We start from the raw sequence: 15,463 nt of genomic DNA on the forward strand, positions 1-15,463 counted from the left end.
CGTGACGCATTGGGGTAACCTGTTAGGTCACGATGGTATTAATTTAATGTAAATAAATAGAACAAGTAAAATAAAATGATTCTACGACAAGGAATCGTTTTTGTTATTATTATTATTATTATTTAATATTTACTAAGAATTAATATTGATATTTTATTAATTATATCTTATTTATATTTATTAATAAGTATTTAATAGTAATTATTATTATTATTATTTAATTATTACAAACAATAAAAACCAATCACAAAAACAGTTGACAATATTAAAACAGTCGAAATAACGTATAAATATATTCACAAGTATTTACAAATCACAATTATCATTGAAATATTGATGACATAATTTAATTTCGATTCATAAATTAAAGTATAAAAAAACGAGTTTCCGCGATGCGTTTGTGCTAACCCTAAAAGTGGTCTAAATAAGCACGATCGAAACCACGCGCGAAATACAAACGACTAAAATTAAGGCGTGACTTTATAATTATATATACCACTGTTTCATCGCAAATTCTATAAATAAAATCACTGAAATCGTTTACTAGGAACTCAAACTGATTTTTAAAACATATATTGCCAACTTTTACCTTTCCGTTTCTTTAAAAAACGAAGGTTTTAACGAGCGCATCATATCATGCGCTTGGCGTTAGACAGTAGATTTAGTTGCGCATCATATCATGCGCTTGGCGTTGAAAGGAATAATAGTCTTTTTGACTCAACAACGACGATTAGTTTGACCGTATGCAAATAATTTGCCATGTAATTTAAAAGTCTAGTTTTTACTATTATTGAAACAATTAATATTATTGATAATTTAATTTAAGTAAAATACCTTTCTCTAAATACAACAATCGTTATTCTTTACATATTTTTACAACTTATATATTTTTTTAAATTAAAAAGTATTAATATTTTTTATTATCAGTTTTATCTGAAGAATATTTGCTCAAACATGTTTAAAATATAAACTAATACTACATATTCTTTTTAAATATATATGAAAGGCAATATAATTTATTTTATAGATTTATATCATTTTAATTGGCATTATATATCTGGCCGAAAAAAAATCTGTTTTGACATTTGTATGAGTAAATAAGAGGGCGTGCCGTGAAACCGTTTGTGACAGTTATCAAAATGAGTTTCAGTATTTCTCTGAGGTTCCTCCTCGTAGTTTTCTCTATATTAGTCATTATAAACACATGTAAGTTCTTCTTTTTATCTTTAATTCGATTGGTTATACTATATTGAATCAAATTCGTCAGTTTTAAACTTTATGTTCGTCAAACATTTTGACAGTTCCTAACTGATAATTGTGTTACGATATAGGTCACTCGCTAGAATGCTATGTGTGTTCTGATCAAGAAGAGAATAACTCAAAATGCACAACATCGCTCAAAATCTGCGAACAAGAAGAAGATGTTTGTCTGACGGAGATACGATGGGGCAGCACTCCTTATTGGTCTCAGGGGGCTATAAAACAATTTTACATATCAAAAAAATGCGCTACCAAAGCCAATTGCGTCAAACAGAGACAGCGAAACATGCCCTATTGTACGCACATTTGGTACGAAGATTGGACTTGCTCTGAATGCTGTCAGGGAGACCGATGCAATTACTTCATTATTGTAAGTATAATATACTATAAATTTATGAATAATACAATTTTAATAATTGTTAATATTATTTATTTATTTAGAGTGGAGGATCTGCAGTTACCAATAACGTTTTATTGTTTTTGACTACTTTTGTTTTATCGGCAATCAAGTTAATGTAATTATTAAATGCCATTCAAGAGTACATTACACTACCGAGAATGAAATTTTATAGTGTTTAGTCAGTGTATTTGTATCTTTTTATACCTAACATAAGTGCCTTTATTAGAAAAATATCTCAATTTTGATCTGTTAATAATATTATTTTTATACCTAGTGATTGTATTTAATGCTCCGTCCTTTATTATATTGATTATTAAATTGAAATTTAATTATAATAATTATTATTATATACAAATGTTTGTTTATGTATAAAATGAATATTGTTGTTTACAAAAAATAATATACATATTACAATAATAATAATTTTATTTCCAATATTGCTCTGTTTGTATTTTTATTAATAAGTAGTAGTTATTACAATTAAAACTCCGTCCATTTATTGTATTTTTATTGATCATAATATTGATTAAACAAATTATTATTTACAAATATTTAAAATCTAAAGAATTACTATATAATTTTATTTTATTCTTGACCAATGTTTTATGCAAAAAAAATGGTATTTTGAAAATGTTTTTATTTTTAAAACAACACTAGAAAATTTAAATTTTACTATGTGAATTTTTATAGCACTAATTGATTGCCATATCACATTAATATGTACAAATATAAATGTAAGTTAGTATCAATTTTTGTATTGCTTAGTTTTATACACAATTTTGTTTAAAAATAAAATGATCGAATCAGTAAAAATTATTTATTGCCCATAACATTAATATACTATATTTGTTTTTTTATTAATTAAACAGTACAAGAACAACTATTTATAAATTTAATCAACAGAAAAAGAACAATAGACATATTAATAACGATACCATAGTTTCGGTTTGTGTTATCTGAGTGCCAGTGTTTTTATTGCACGCGTTATCTTTGCAGCAAAAGACGCAAAAGTACTCTTCCTTGGTTTTGTCGCATACGTCCCATCCGAGTCCGCGGTTTATGTTTTCGTCATCGAAGCTGCAAGGTCCGAGGCCACATTCTCGTTTTAGCACAAAACCATGTTGTTCTAAACCAAATAATTTTATTAATAATGTAATAAATAAGAAGTGAATATTAATATTTTATACGTACTGTCTTTACTGATATGAGTCACACAACGATCTGATGAGGACGGACACGGTTGTATAGCTTCGGGACCACATTCTATGTTTGTATATTGCACGCATTGATAGCACGATATGTTGGTTGACAGACCAAACGCTGAAAATAATAATAAGACAAGATTCCTTTGTATATTATTGTACTATTGATTTAATAATTGCTCGATTATTTCAAAAATACGACAGTATATAGAACAAATTGATTTCACGTTTATTCCAGTAAATTATCAGGCTTGGATGATATATACCAAAGGTGGATAACCCGCGGACGCATGCGGCTCAGCCCGCCTTAAACATTTTTCCGGCCCGCGAGACTCTTTACAATGTACGTTTAGTATCATAATTATTATATTATTTATGTTTACGTGTAAGAATAATAGTAAACACAATAATAATAACTCATTATGTTTCAATTTTTTACTCCCAAAAAATGTCTATAGTGTATCTAAATCTAATATGGGGATATATAATTTTATATGTGGCCCGCAAGATCATTTGGGTTAGCCGCCCCTGATATATACACTACTTACTTAAATTTTAAATAAATATTTAATAGTTGCTAAAATCCTTAATATGTTGTTTCAAGTAGGTATAAAAAATCACATTGAAAATATAATATTTTGGAGAATTTTTCACTATGTATTCTGTATTGTTTCTTATTTATAAGCTCAAATTTTAAAAGATCAACCTTCTAATGAATAATGGCTAGGTTTAATTTGTGGAAAAAAACATCTTATACAAGTTCACATAAACACAAAATAACGGACATCAGAGATGCACATCATTATCAGAAGGCACTTTACTAAGCACAAAAAGAAATAGGTTAATGTATTAGTCTCAGAACTTGATAACAACCAATAAAAACGCCTGGACATGTGATAATGTGTTATTATCAAAAGAAAAGAAATTATGCAGTCGTGAAAAGAAGCCTCTGATGATATACTCAAAAAAAGTACTTTCCCACTATTATATCTATTGATCCCCAATTGACCAGAAGTGCAAAACAAAACCGACTGGCTTAGGACGAGAAATGCTAACGACATTTATTTTCGAGGTCATAATGTTGGAAAATGTATATTAATTCGCATAAATCAAAATTACAATCAATATCAATTTTACATACTATAAAGTTTATCTACATAAAAACGTGTTTACACCTATGCACGTGGCCACCATATTTATGATGACTTCGTAACACCATAATTATTCAACATAACCGCGCTTGTTCACACTATGACAGGGACGGAATTATTTTACGACTTATATGAGAAATAAGATTTTTGCGTTTTTCCAATGAACGTAAAACATTAAAACCAAATTTAGTCCAATGGGAGCGCCTAAAGGGTTTCACTTATCGGCTAGAATTCACGCCAAAAGCAATTGAGTCGTTACATGCTTGTTATAATAGAAAGACATTAATGCAACGACTTCCGTTGCTTCATCGAATATATAGTGCCGTAATAGTAATATAATATAATAAAACATTAATTGAGTTGCCCGTTTTAAATATGACTTGATTTTAATCTTGCTTTCTTTTTAAGCAATATCAATATTGAGCCGCGCAGATAAAATATTACGATCATTTACATATCTGTATGTATTACATATATAAAAAATAACCCTAATATAAAATAGTGGAGTAGTAAAATCTTCAAGCGATTTTATTTGATTTTATCTGTTTTGAAATTATTATAGGAACCACTGATTTAGAAGTTATTATGTCCAAATATGTCTCATATGATCGTTCGATCAGATGAATCTAATAATTTCAGAATTATAATAATAATGATTTAATCTTAATGCATTCTATAACAGTATACTGTTTTCTCTGGGTCGCAACAGGGACTGATTGATACGATATGCCAGTAGAACTCAAATAACTTTTTTTTTTAATTTATCAAGTATATTTTTTAATATTTATTTTTATATATTTCTATCTCTAAATGCATTAGGGCAGTATTTAGCGGATGCTAGTTTTTAGGTGCTCCAACGTTTCGGGTTTATCGGCGTAGACACGACCCTTAGTGTAACCCCACAACAAAACCAACGGCGTTAAATCGCATGATCTTGAAATAATGTGACCTGGGTACTTTTCACGCAAAACATCCAATGTTGTACCCGATGTGTATCAAGGTGCGTCGTCTTGTTGGAACTACGTGTCTTCCACGTCAATATCTTCGATTGCGTGGTAAAAATAATTGGTTATTATGCTCCTATAGCACTCACCATTGATTGTTACAATCCGACCTACCACAATGCGCACCAGTCACTTTTTATGCATGTAATGGTCCGTCGTGAATCATATAAGGATTTTCCTCATATGCGGCAATTTTGCTTATTAATATACCCAGAGAGGTGGAAATGTACTTTATCAGAGAAGAAGATTTTCTTTGAAAAATCAGCATCAACTTCCTGCTGCTCTAACATTCAATCTACATAAATTCTTCGCTGTCCGTGGTCTCTGCACTTCAGTTATTGTGCTATCTTAATTTTATACAAGTGTAGGTGCAAGTCCAGATGCGAAATGCGCCAAAGAGAGCAATAAAAGCCCAAAAGATGCGAACGTCGACAAATTGACAATTTCTGGTCTTCGTCTACACTTTAATTTACAGGAGCAATATTTTCAGCTGAACGGTCGCCACGATGATGCACAGTCTCGTCGATTTTGTTCCCTACTTTGCGAATTGTTCGCTCAGTAGAACGATGAAATTGATCATAATTTTCCCGTAAATTTCGATACACAGTTCGTACAGAATTGTTATTTCTATAGAAAATTGAACAATTTTAACGCGTTAATCGTTGATGCAAACTAACATTTGACACTTTGAACGCCCGTGATTATTGACAGCTGTCTGATTTACAATGCTGCCAAAATTGGAAACTCGAATTAGATCACCCTATATAAATAAAATAGATTTACTGCCTATCGGTGATTTATTGGGGGCTTTTTTCTTATTGGTAGAACTTTCTACCTAAAGAGATTAACATATAGAGAGCAGACTAATATCTTTTGGTTAATTTATATTACACTTACGTAGTTAAGATTTATATTATTATTATTTATAGAAAATATATTTCATTCACAATATCTAACCCATTTTTTTAAAAGATCTCAGTGCGTTTATCTATATGGAATTGTGTATATACAATTATATGTATATGAAAATATATTTAATTTTTTTAGTTTATAAATATGTTCAGTATGCATTTTTAATTATCGTGTCTATTTGTTTCAACAAAATTGCATTTGTAACTCCTAAAAAAACTCAATACGAAAAAATATAGTATATTAAAATTTTTGTAATGAACAGTATGAATATAAACTTTTGTAATAGGTTTCAGAATCCACAGCACTTTACATATCCCATTAAATAAATTTGGCAAAGAATGTCCTTTAAATTCGCCAATTCGCCCCTGGGTTATATGTACGTGCGCGGTGTGGACAAGAGTAAAAACGTTTGGAATGTGAACGATCGATAGAGGGATGCTGAGTGTACGAAATGGTATCTACACCCTCTCTTTTAGAACTCGACACCGAAAATGAAGTCAGTATGCTATTTTATTACAGGGAAAAACCTATTATATATACTAATTATATTACAAATAAGACATATTAATCAAAATAAATTTTAATTTCACGTCACTGGACGCCACTGAATTCCCTATTTGATTGAATATGCTTATGCCTATTTGAGAGTCACGGTAAACGATCAAAGACTTGTAAAGGTAATTTATCGACTCAGCGAGCGATTAACACAGGATATTAGGGTAGCTCTAGTATACCGATATAAGTATTTCATAATATGCGATGCATATAATATGTACATCAAAGGGTTGAAAATATAGCAAATAATTATTATAATTTATATAAATAATTTGGTCTGATTATTTATATATCTAAACATACAAATTAGATAAATTTATATTATTTCAATGTATGCTTGATAATTTGGAAAACGGATTATTTATTGTATTTTATATTTATTCAATATAGTTTATTGGTTTTTGTTGAGTAATTCGAAAAATAAAAAATATTACGTCATCAATTCTCATATAATACAGTTATAATATTACATATATTTAAAATATGTGTATAATCGAACGATTGGCATAAGATTATGAGCGCGTATGTTTCATCAAATATAAATTTAAAAACTAATTTGCTTCAAATGTGTATTTAAATTCATATCAAACTTAATTTAATATTTTATATTTTGCTTTAAATATACATTTATATTATAATTAAACACATATTATTCTCTCAATATATTAGGACTAAAGTACTAAATCGAATTTGAATAATCCTAATCCAATTATAATATATATATACGTAATATACGAAAAGTAATCTAATGAAATAAAACACTCTGGGGTTCTCATATTACAAACTATACAAACAGTTTTAATTTTCATTTAGCTATATAAAAATTTAACTGAATAAATATTCAAAGATTGTTCTTAGATTCGATTTACTGAAATAAGATATTCTGATTTCCATTTTCATGTTTATATATTTATAAAAAAAATATTATAAAACACGTACTTGTTAGCTATTTATTCAATATTAAATTTAGTATAAACTCAAATACAAATTCAAGAGTCAAGAATGAAGATATTTCGACTTTCGTTTTCAAATTTATATATTTATGAAAGTTTTAATTTGTTATAAACTATGTATAATACTTGTAAGAATTTCTCAGTATAATCTCAAATGGAAATTCAAGGATTCAAGTTTGATTGATTTTTCAATGAAACTAACTGGTTAATATCAGTATAAATGAGGAGCATATTAAACAATGGAATCACTCAACAGACAATGTTACAAAAGGGGACTGCAAATTGCACTTGATAATAAAATAATTGGCTAATTGACTTAAATGTTGAAGATGCATGTATCATATAACTGCGCTGTAAATTGAATCATCTGACGAAAAAATAAACTACAAAAATATATCATCTTTGAAAAGTGTTAGATGAAATTTGACAATTTTTCGAATTTAAAACACATATTTATGTACATATGAATACATGAAAAGTTAGAAATAAAGAAACGTAAATAGTTATAAATAAAAATATACATGTAAAGTGATAAAGTATACATGGAGTAGTAAGATAATGTGAAATTAAGCTTATTGAATTATCATATTATTTGGCAGTCTTCCAAATAACAAGCTTTTTACAAAGATATAAAACATAACATATTTTGTAATATGAATGAGAAATATACTATATGATAATTTGCTAACGATTTAAACAAACACGTTGGTTCGGGAATTCAATGCCCAAGCGTGTGCAAATAATGCCCATATATATTATTAGTTGTATCATTCAGCTTCATCCAAATGCGAATATTCGTTAAAATATAAAAATATAGAAATAGACTCTGAAGAAAATCTAGATATCCGCATTCGAATAATTATTACAAAATACTTATCAGAAATTATAATTCAGTTGAGTTTTTTGTTCGTAAAAATAAATTTACTAAATCACTATAAGTACTAAATTTCTTGCTTCGCGGCTCAATGAACAACATCATTTTATTAAAATAAATTATCAGCTTTCGCTGCGCGGCTAATTAAGCTTTTCAAACGTATAGCAACTAAATAGTAAAATAAATGTGTAATAGTATTTTATTCGATCAAACACCTATAATATTTTGCTCCTTCTTGTATAAAATTAACGATTTTTAAAATTGTACAATTTCACACTGCGTGGCTATATTTCTTATCTCAGTATACAATCAGGGGGGGCAGTAAAGGCGGTAGCCCGGGGCGCCAGCCACAAAAGGAGCATAATTTACTGCGAATGAGAGTGCAATTTGACTACATTTAACAGTATCGATGTCTCCTCGATTCCTCGAAAAAATTTTGGAAATGATTTTTAAACACAACTTTCCGTGGCAATCTTTTTTTAGCTTTCGCGGCAGTCTGTCTTCCGTAACCTTCCCGGGAAAAAAAACACGAAATGAATTTTAAACAGATTTTTTTTAACTCTATCATGAAAAAAAATGAGATAGTTTTTGAACAAATATTTCTGGGACGATTCTTTTTCTAAGCTCTCAAGAAAATTCTTAAATGACCTTTATTGTCTTAGAGCCCGGGGGCGCTGATCATTTTCGGCCCGGCCCTGTGTACGACGATTTATAGCACAAAAAATACAGTTTTTTAAAAAAAAACTAAAATAGTGCTTATTTTCTTAAAATAAAATATTGGAAATCTGACCACCTTAATTAAAATAATTCAGATGTGTATTGAAACACATTTTTTAATCCAAAAAATGTGATCGGATTTATTTTTATACTTCATACAGATTAATAGATGGCGTAATATTTTCTGAAAAAAGTTTTTAGCAGCTACTGTTAAAAGCCATAAGCTTTCACAGAATAATACACCATACATACATATAAAATATAAATTTAAATATATATATATATATATATATATATATATATATATATATATATATATATATATATATATATATATATATATATTTATACATATATGTATGTAAGTATGTATAGTATACATACATTTTACATATTGCGTCACACTTCCATTATCCTCCCAGTTTTTGTATCGCTTCCCTACATTCCCGCATTATTAGATTACGAGTTTTCCCCCGGTTTTCCGTCATGAAAATATCTCCTTTCAGCTCGAGACGCGGAGTCGGATCTTATTCCGGAAATTGAATAAAAAGCGACTTGCCTTTGTACGGAATATGGATCGAATAAGAAACTGAAGTTAGAGCTCCACTATCTATGTACAGATTTTAGCTCGTTGTTGATAAACATTGGAAATTTAATTATTGAATTAATCATTTGTCAGTAGTATGCAAAATACATATTCATGCATATATTTTCGCTTAATAATATGTTAAAATATATCATAATATTACAGTAAAAATTATTTTTAGATGTAAACATTTTTTTTTAATTGTACATACCTGCTTTTATATTTGACGTGACGAACAGTAGAAACAGCAAGCCGTCATAAATAATTCGGTTCATGTTGGTGTTATCATAAAAGCGTAAATTTATCGAGATCGATACAATATTATTGTAATTTATTGAGAGATCGTGAACACCCCTTCACAGCGGCGGCTGGCAGCCTACTGAGAGGGGAAACGTTTCGAATGCTACAGGACGCTTTTCTCCCATCCTAGTTGCGCGTCCTGGAATACTCGTTATCATCACGCAGTTTTCTCGAAAATATGACAAAATATTTTCAAAATAATACAAACAAGAATCATGCTAGAATCAGGAAAAATTCATGAAATAATTTTTATTGATAACTTGAACAAGTTACTAATTGATCAAAAGCTTCGTTCTCGAACAGTTTAGAACAAAATATGATGTTTCGGTAAAATAAAAAAACTAATATAAACCCAAACTATGTGCAGTACTTGAAAAAGTCAATTGAAATCGTATAATAGCATATATTGGCTTGCTACAAAATTCTGAATTTCTGGTTGATAAAATCTAAAAAGATATATTTCGCAACAGCTCGACTGTTATATACACTCAGTTAACAAGGTTTTCTGGTGAGTATGATGAAAATTTATATTTTATAGTGCAACTCATACAACTTTTGAAGATTTAATCATGTATGTTCGCTCATTGTTGTGCAAAAGAAGTGGACCTATTAATTGAATAGTGCAGACACCAAAAGTCCCAGTTTTTCTTATCTGTAATCGTTTCGCCATGAAGTGCAATATACCAAGAACAGACTTATTGATGATGAAATGTAGAGAGAATTCCACTTTCTCTCAAACGTAATTCCAATGTCTTTATTGGAAGTCTAGATCTTTCATCTCGAAACGTATGATCTGAAAAGTAAATGATTGTTAGCAGTCCATTTCCACAAGGAGTCCAGATAGGTCTAAAAAGATGACGAGTCGGAAATCAAATTGCAACTTAACTAAACCAAACTAAGTACCATTATGTATTTGTGATTGACTCTCAAGGCATTGCTTTGTGCACTAAATATGTTGTCACCATCCAAATAGCCACCCGTAACTGTACATGTATTAGTCTCAGTAAGCGTATAAATTACTTGACACTTACACACATCACTCGACTGTGAAACCAGAAACCAGAGAAACACTTTTACAACTTCCCCACTGCCTATTATAACCCCTTTTGGATCAACCTAGACTCTTTATTATTTGACACCGCCGCCTAATACTAATTATTGCATTTTGTCTGCTTATCGGTATAATTTATATCTGTGAAATAAATTTATATATCAAACAGCTCTAATGACTAGATTTTTTTATGTAAGTATATATTTTATATGGATAATTACGCCTCAGAATTTCATTAAAAATATATAGTTGTTTAGAGTAAATATTCCACGCTGGACTCTTACTGCTTTATAATCGATAAATATAGCAGCAATTTTATTTCACTCGAAACCACAAAATTTACCGAATACTTATTATATAAAAATATCGTATATTAATTTTTAACTCGTATTTTATTCTATAATATATTTTATGGTTATGTTCTATAATAAGTTCAAAAATAATGCAATAAAAATATAAGGTGAAAAACTCTTCATTTTACTACCTTTTTTATATTTTATCGGGAACGATAGCAGTAAAATTGTAATGTAAACTATTACACTTACCTAGAAAACTATCCTATGTAAATGCTACGACACTACAACCATTAATGTTTGACAAAAAAAATGATATACTATATATGTATACAATTGTTAATATTATTTTTTATACATTTACCAAAATTACATGTCAACATTGAACCTACATACATACATATATGTATCATACAACACGGAGCTTTTATACATAAAGCGTAATCAAACAAATGTGTTCAAGCAACCTTTACTTATAAACATAAATTGTATCAGTTGTAATGATATTTTTACTGTTACATCAATATTTATTCAATAATAATTTATAAATTATATTTACGTATATTTACCGTAACAACAATCATGCGATATATCTAGCTTTGAAAAACGCTTTTTAAAGAAATCGTATCGCTTGTCTAAATGGGACCCTAAGGCAGTTGGGTGAACCATCAACTATTCTACGCCCTTTTTCATTTGGCAGAGTAAACGAAGGCACATATATAACATAAAAATGATGACGTCAGAGCTATGTTAGTTTCCGTTTTAATTGAAATGTTTATTTTGATTGAATACTATAATAACTGTATAAAGTAATTTTATTAGAAACTAAATATAATATATCAATTAATTAATAATTTACACTGCTATATTATGCAAAATGAATAATTAATTATTTATGTAAGGAAATATGCAATCGATGTTTAAAGAAGTTAATAATGCATAGGATGTATATATTACAGGATATTAAATTATATACTTCGCACAAGTTTGATCCGCTAAGCTGACGCCCCTTGGGTATTGCCTTCCGTGCCAAATGGATAATTCGACCCTGATTAAAACGTCAATTTTCATAGTGGATATAATTTCCTGGTATGAGAGATATATGAATAAACGTTTGTCATTGTTCATATTACTTCAGGATGATACTAATATTCTATTCTAACTGTATTAATATATACAATATACATGCACTCGTATAATACAATTTGCGTGTTGATTTACGATTTGATAAAGTTCTATCGGGGATTGACAACGTTTTATTATGATATTTATAGCTTTTATATTTTCTATATAATATACATATGTATGTATATTATTGTGTTTATAAACTTTATTTTAATAGTTTGTGCTTGACAGCCAAGTATTGACAACACATTTTGTCACGCTCAGCGATTTCTTTATTTTGAAAGAAGGCAGAAATCAAGATGGGTGACCTAGCGCATCAACAAACGATAAAAATGTAAAAAATAATAACCCTAATTGCGACTCTCAAGACCACTTTACCCGCAGCTGAAAATGGCAATGTCGATACACTTCAGAAACTTAAAAAAGTGCTTCATTAAATAGACGCTACGCCGAAAATACAATTAATTGTATTCCGATACGACACTCTTATAGAGATATCTTTAAAATTTCTCTGAATCCTCTGAAACAATAAGTTTTTCGTTTCCCTGGGATTCTAGACAATAAATCCATTTCAATGACGCTATGAATAAGTGTCTTACTGAACGTGAATCTCCAACAAATTGTTAAGTGAAATGCGCTCCGCATAAAGAAGCATAGCATCTGATCGACTCTCATTCAAATTATTCTGTTCGTACGACACTAACAAGCCTTCGAAAAAAATATTTCTATTCTAACACTACACAACGACTCCGTATTAAAATTAATTCGTATAACACTAAATGTTTGCAACCCCTATTGAAATGAAAAGTTCTTCACACGCGATATTATTTAACAATGGTCCAATAAAATCAATAAATCACAGTTATCAAGCAGATTCTATGTTTTCATGACCGTCGATATCTATTCTATAATTTTAACTAAAAATGGCGTACATGTACAGTTTTTGTTTCTATCTATCGCTTCGTTTAGGGTCTATCATTGTGGGATTTTTGACAATGGTAAATATATTCATTTCATTATTAAATTTGCACATAGATTGTTTTTGAACAACATTTTCAGATACAAGCCATCACAATGATAGCTTTGCTAGGCATAGCAATCGATAACCCAAAAACAATTTCAGAACAACTAAAAATATGGAATGATGAAAATAACTTAATTTTTGTGACTTCCTTCTTTGAAAATTTTATTTTAGGTAAATACATAATGGTAAAAGTGAAAAATAAATAAATACTGAATTAAATGTATACAATTTGGTTTGTTTCAGATCCAAACAAATATAATATAAATATTTTAATATTCCATTCTTTTCACGCAGTATTTTGTGCCATGTTGATATATGGAGCATATGTGGTACGTTTTTATAAATCTAAGGGAAAAATATGTAATAATTAACACAGTCGATTAATTCAATTTTTATTTACTTAGAAAAATACGCTAGTTATGTATCCTTTTGTAATATGCGAGCTCATCAGATTGGTAGCATTGTTTGCTTGTCATTTTGTTGGAATGATGATTGTAAAAGAAAATGTTATAGATCTCGGAGTTCTCATTGGACTTAGTGTTCTTGGTGGATTCATATTACGTATGTAGATGTACATATATTATTTATGTATTATTTATGTATATAATACATTTTTTTACAGTTGGAATGTTCTATATGTGGTTTTGTACACTAAGTCTTGTCCAAGTCATCAGAGAATTAATAAGAGAGATTGAAATTACGGACATTACTATCTATCCTAAAAATCCTGTTCCCATGACAGATGTTTACACTATAAGGAATAAGTTTTTCTATAATTAATATAATTTAACTAAACTACATTGTTAATAACGATACAATATTTTTAACTTTAAAATTAGTTTTAATTTTATATTATATACAATAAACTATAATGTATTAGTATAAATGATTGTATCATAAAGAATAAAGAATATAAATACCCAAAAAATAAAAAAATGTTATTTTTACCTTTAATTTAAATTTTTATTTTATATTATATACAATAAACTAAAATGTATTAGTATAAATTATTGTATCATAAAGAATAAATAATATAAATACCCAAAAATACAATATATGAACCCATGAGTGACATATGCCCTCGTGCCCGCCTGACAATTTGTTAAAATAAAAATATTTTTTTATTTATATAATATCTATGATTTATCTATTTTTTACACGTTTATTTAAGTTCAAATAACAACAAATATAAATTATTTTCACTTCACAACAGTTGATAGTCCAGTCGTACAAATGTGTGCAACATTTAGATACACTGGTTTGCTCGTGATATGGCTCTGCATCGTAAAAGTCATTTTGAACCCGAGTTAACTCTTGGTGACGTAAAGTGACGACCAGACTGGACTGAATCTGACGATCGAAGTGTAAAGGTCTAGCCTCATTTTAGGTTGTATGTATCAATTTGTCGTAATCTCTACGGGAGGCGAGCTCAGGCTGAACTCTCGTGTATTTCCAAATCTCAAGTGAACTAGGAAGTAGTGTAAATAGATTTTACTACGGCGGCGTTCTCACTTACTTATTGTCAGTTATATGAAATAAGATCTTAATTCTTCCGTATGGCCTCTTCGCCAATCATGAGTGATTTACAGTATATTTATTTTTTTATGCGTCTGATGGCTTTTATTTGGCCTATGGGAAACAAAATAATATTCACCATCAATAGTATCATACCGGTCTACCCCACTGCGGCTCTCGCTTGCGACAGTCTAGGTAGGAAGTCGGACCTAGCCTCAGTCCACTCAGTGAACTGGAGCGAAGTCCGACTAGGAACGGGTCGTAGTTGCGAATGGGCTGAAACACCCGAGTCTTATACAACTGCTGAATAAGGGCTGACAACCCAAATCCTTAGATCCAGTCTATTTATTCTCAACAGTCAGTGGACAAAAATAAATACACACAAAATTCATGTTACTGATATGTGTTTTATATATTATAATAAAAAATTAAAGCATACATATATAACTATAACAATAACTGCGTTATCATCTAACCTCAATAAAAAGTTAAAACCGCCACATTTTTGGGATTCAAAATTCCATAACAAATTTGGAACAAT

General features: G+C 29.3%; 2 protein-coding genes across 2 annotated transcripts; one reads left to right on the forward strand and one right to left on the reverse strand.

Moving 5' to 3' along the window:
- The first annotated feature begins 1,068 nt into the window (after nucleotides 1–1,068).
- Nucleotides 1,069–2,473, forward strand: cold (coiled). The gene is made up of 3 exons (XM_088182362.1): nucleotides 1,069–1,206; nucleotides 1,332–1,630; nucleotides 1,702–2,473. The coding sequence occupies exons 1-3, from the start codon at nucleotides 1,140–1,142 to the stop codon at nucleotides 1,777–1,779; spliced, it is 444 nt and encodes a 147-aa protein (XP_088038488.1). The 5' UTR covers nucleotides 1,069–1,139; the 3' UTR covers nucleotides 1,780–2,473.
- LOC148236856 (uncharacterized) lies at nucleotides 2,464–10,021 on the reverse strand. Its single transcript, XM_088182363.1, has 3 exons — nucleotides 9,826–10,021; nucleotides 2,852–2,980; nucleotides 2,464–2,786 (listed from the first exon to the last, which is right to left on the reverse strand). Exons 1-3 carry the CDS (start codon nucleotides 9,887–9,889, stop codon nucleotides 2,557–2,559), a joined length of 423 nt encoding a protein of 140 aa, XP_088038489.1. The 5' UTR covers nucleotides 9,890–10,021; the 3' UTR covers nucleotides 2,464–2,556.
- Between the last annotated feature and the right edge of the window lie 5,442 nt (nucleotides 10,022–15,463).

Source organism: Plectrocnemia conspersa, unplaced genomic scaffold (assembly GCF_051122295.1).
Source record: "Plectrocnemia conspersa isolate PC_06_02 unplaced genomic scaffold, ASM5112229v1 ptg000003l, whole genome shotgun sequence".
Lineage (NCBI taxonomy): Eukaryota > Metazoa > Arthropoda > Insecta > Trichoptera > Polycentropodidae > Plectrocnemia > Plectrocnemia conspersa.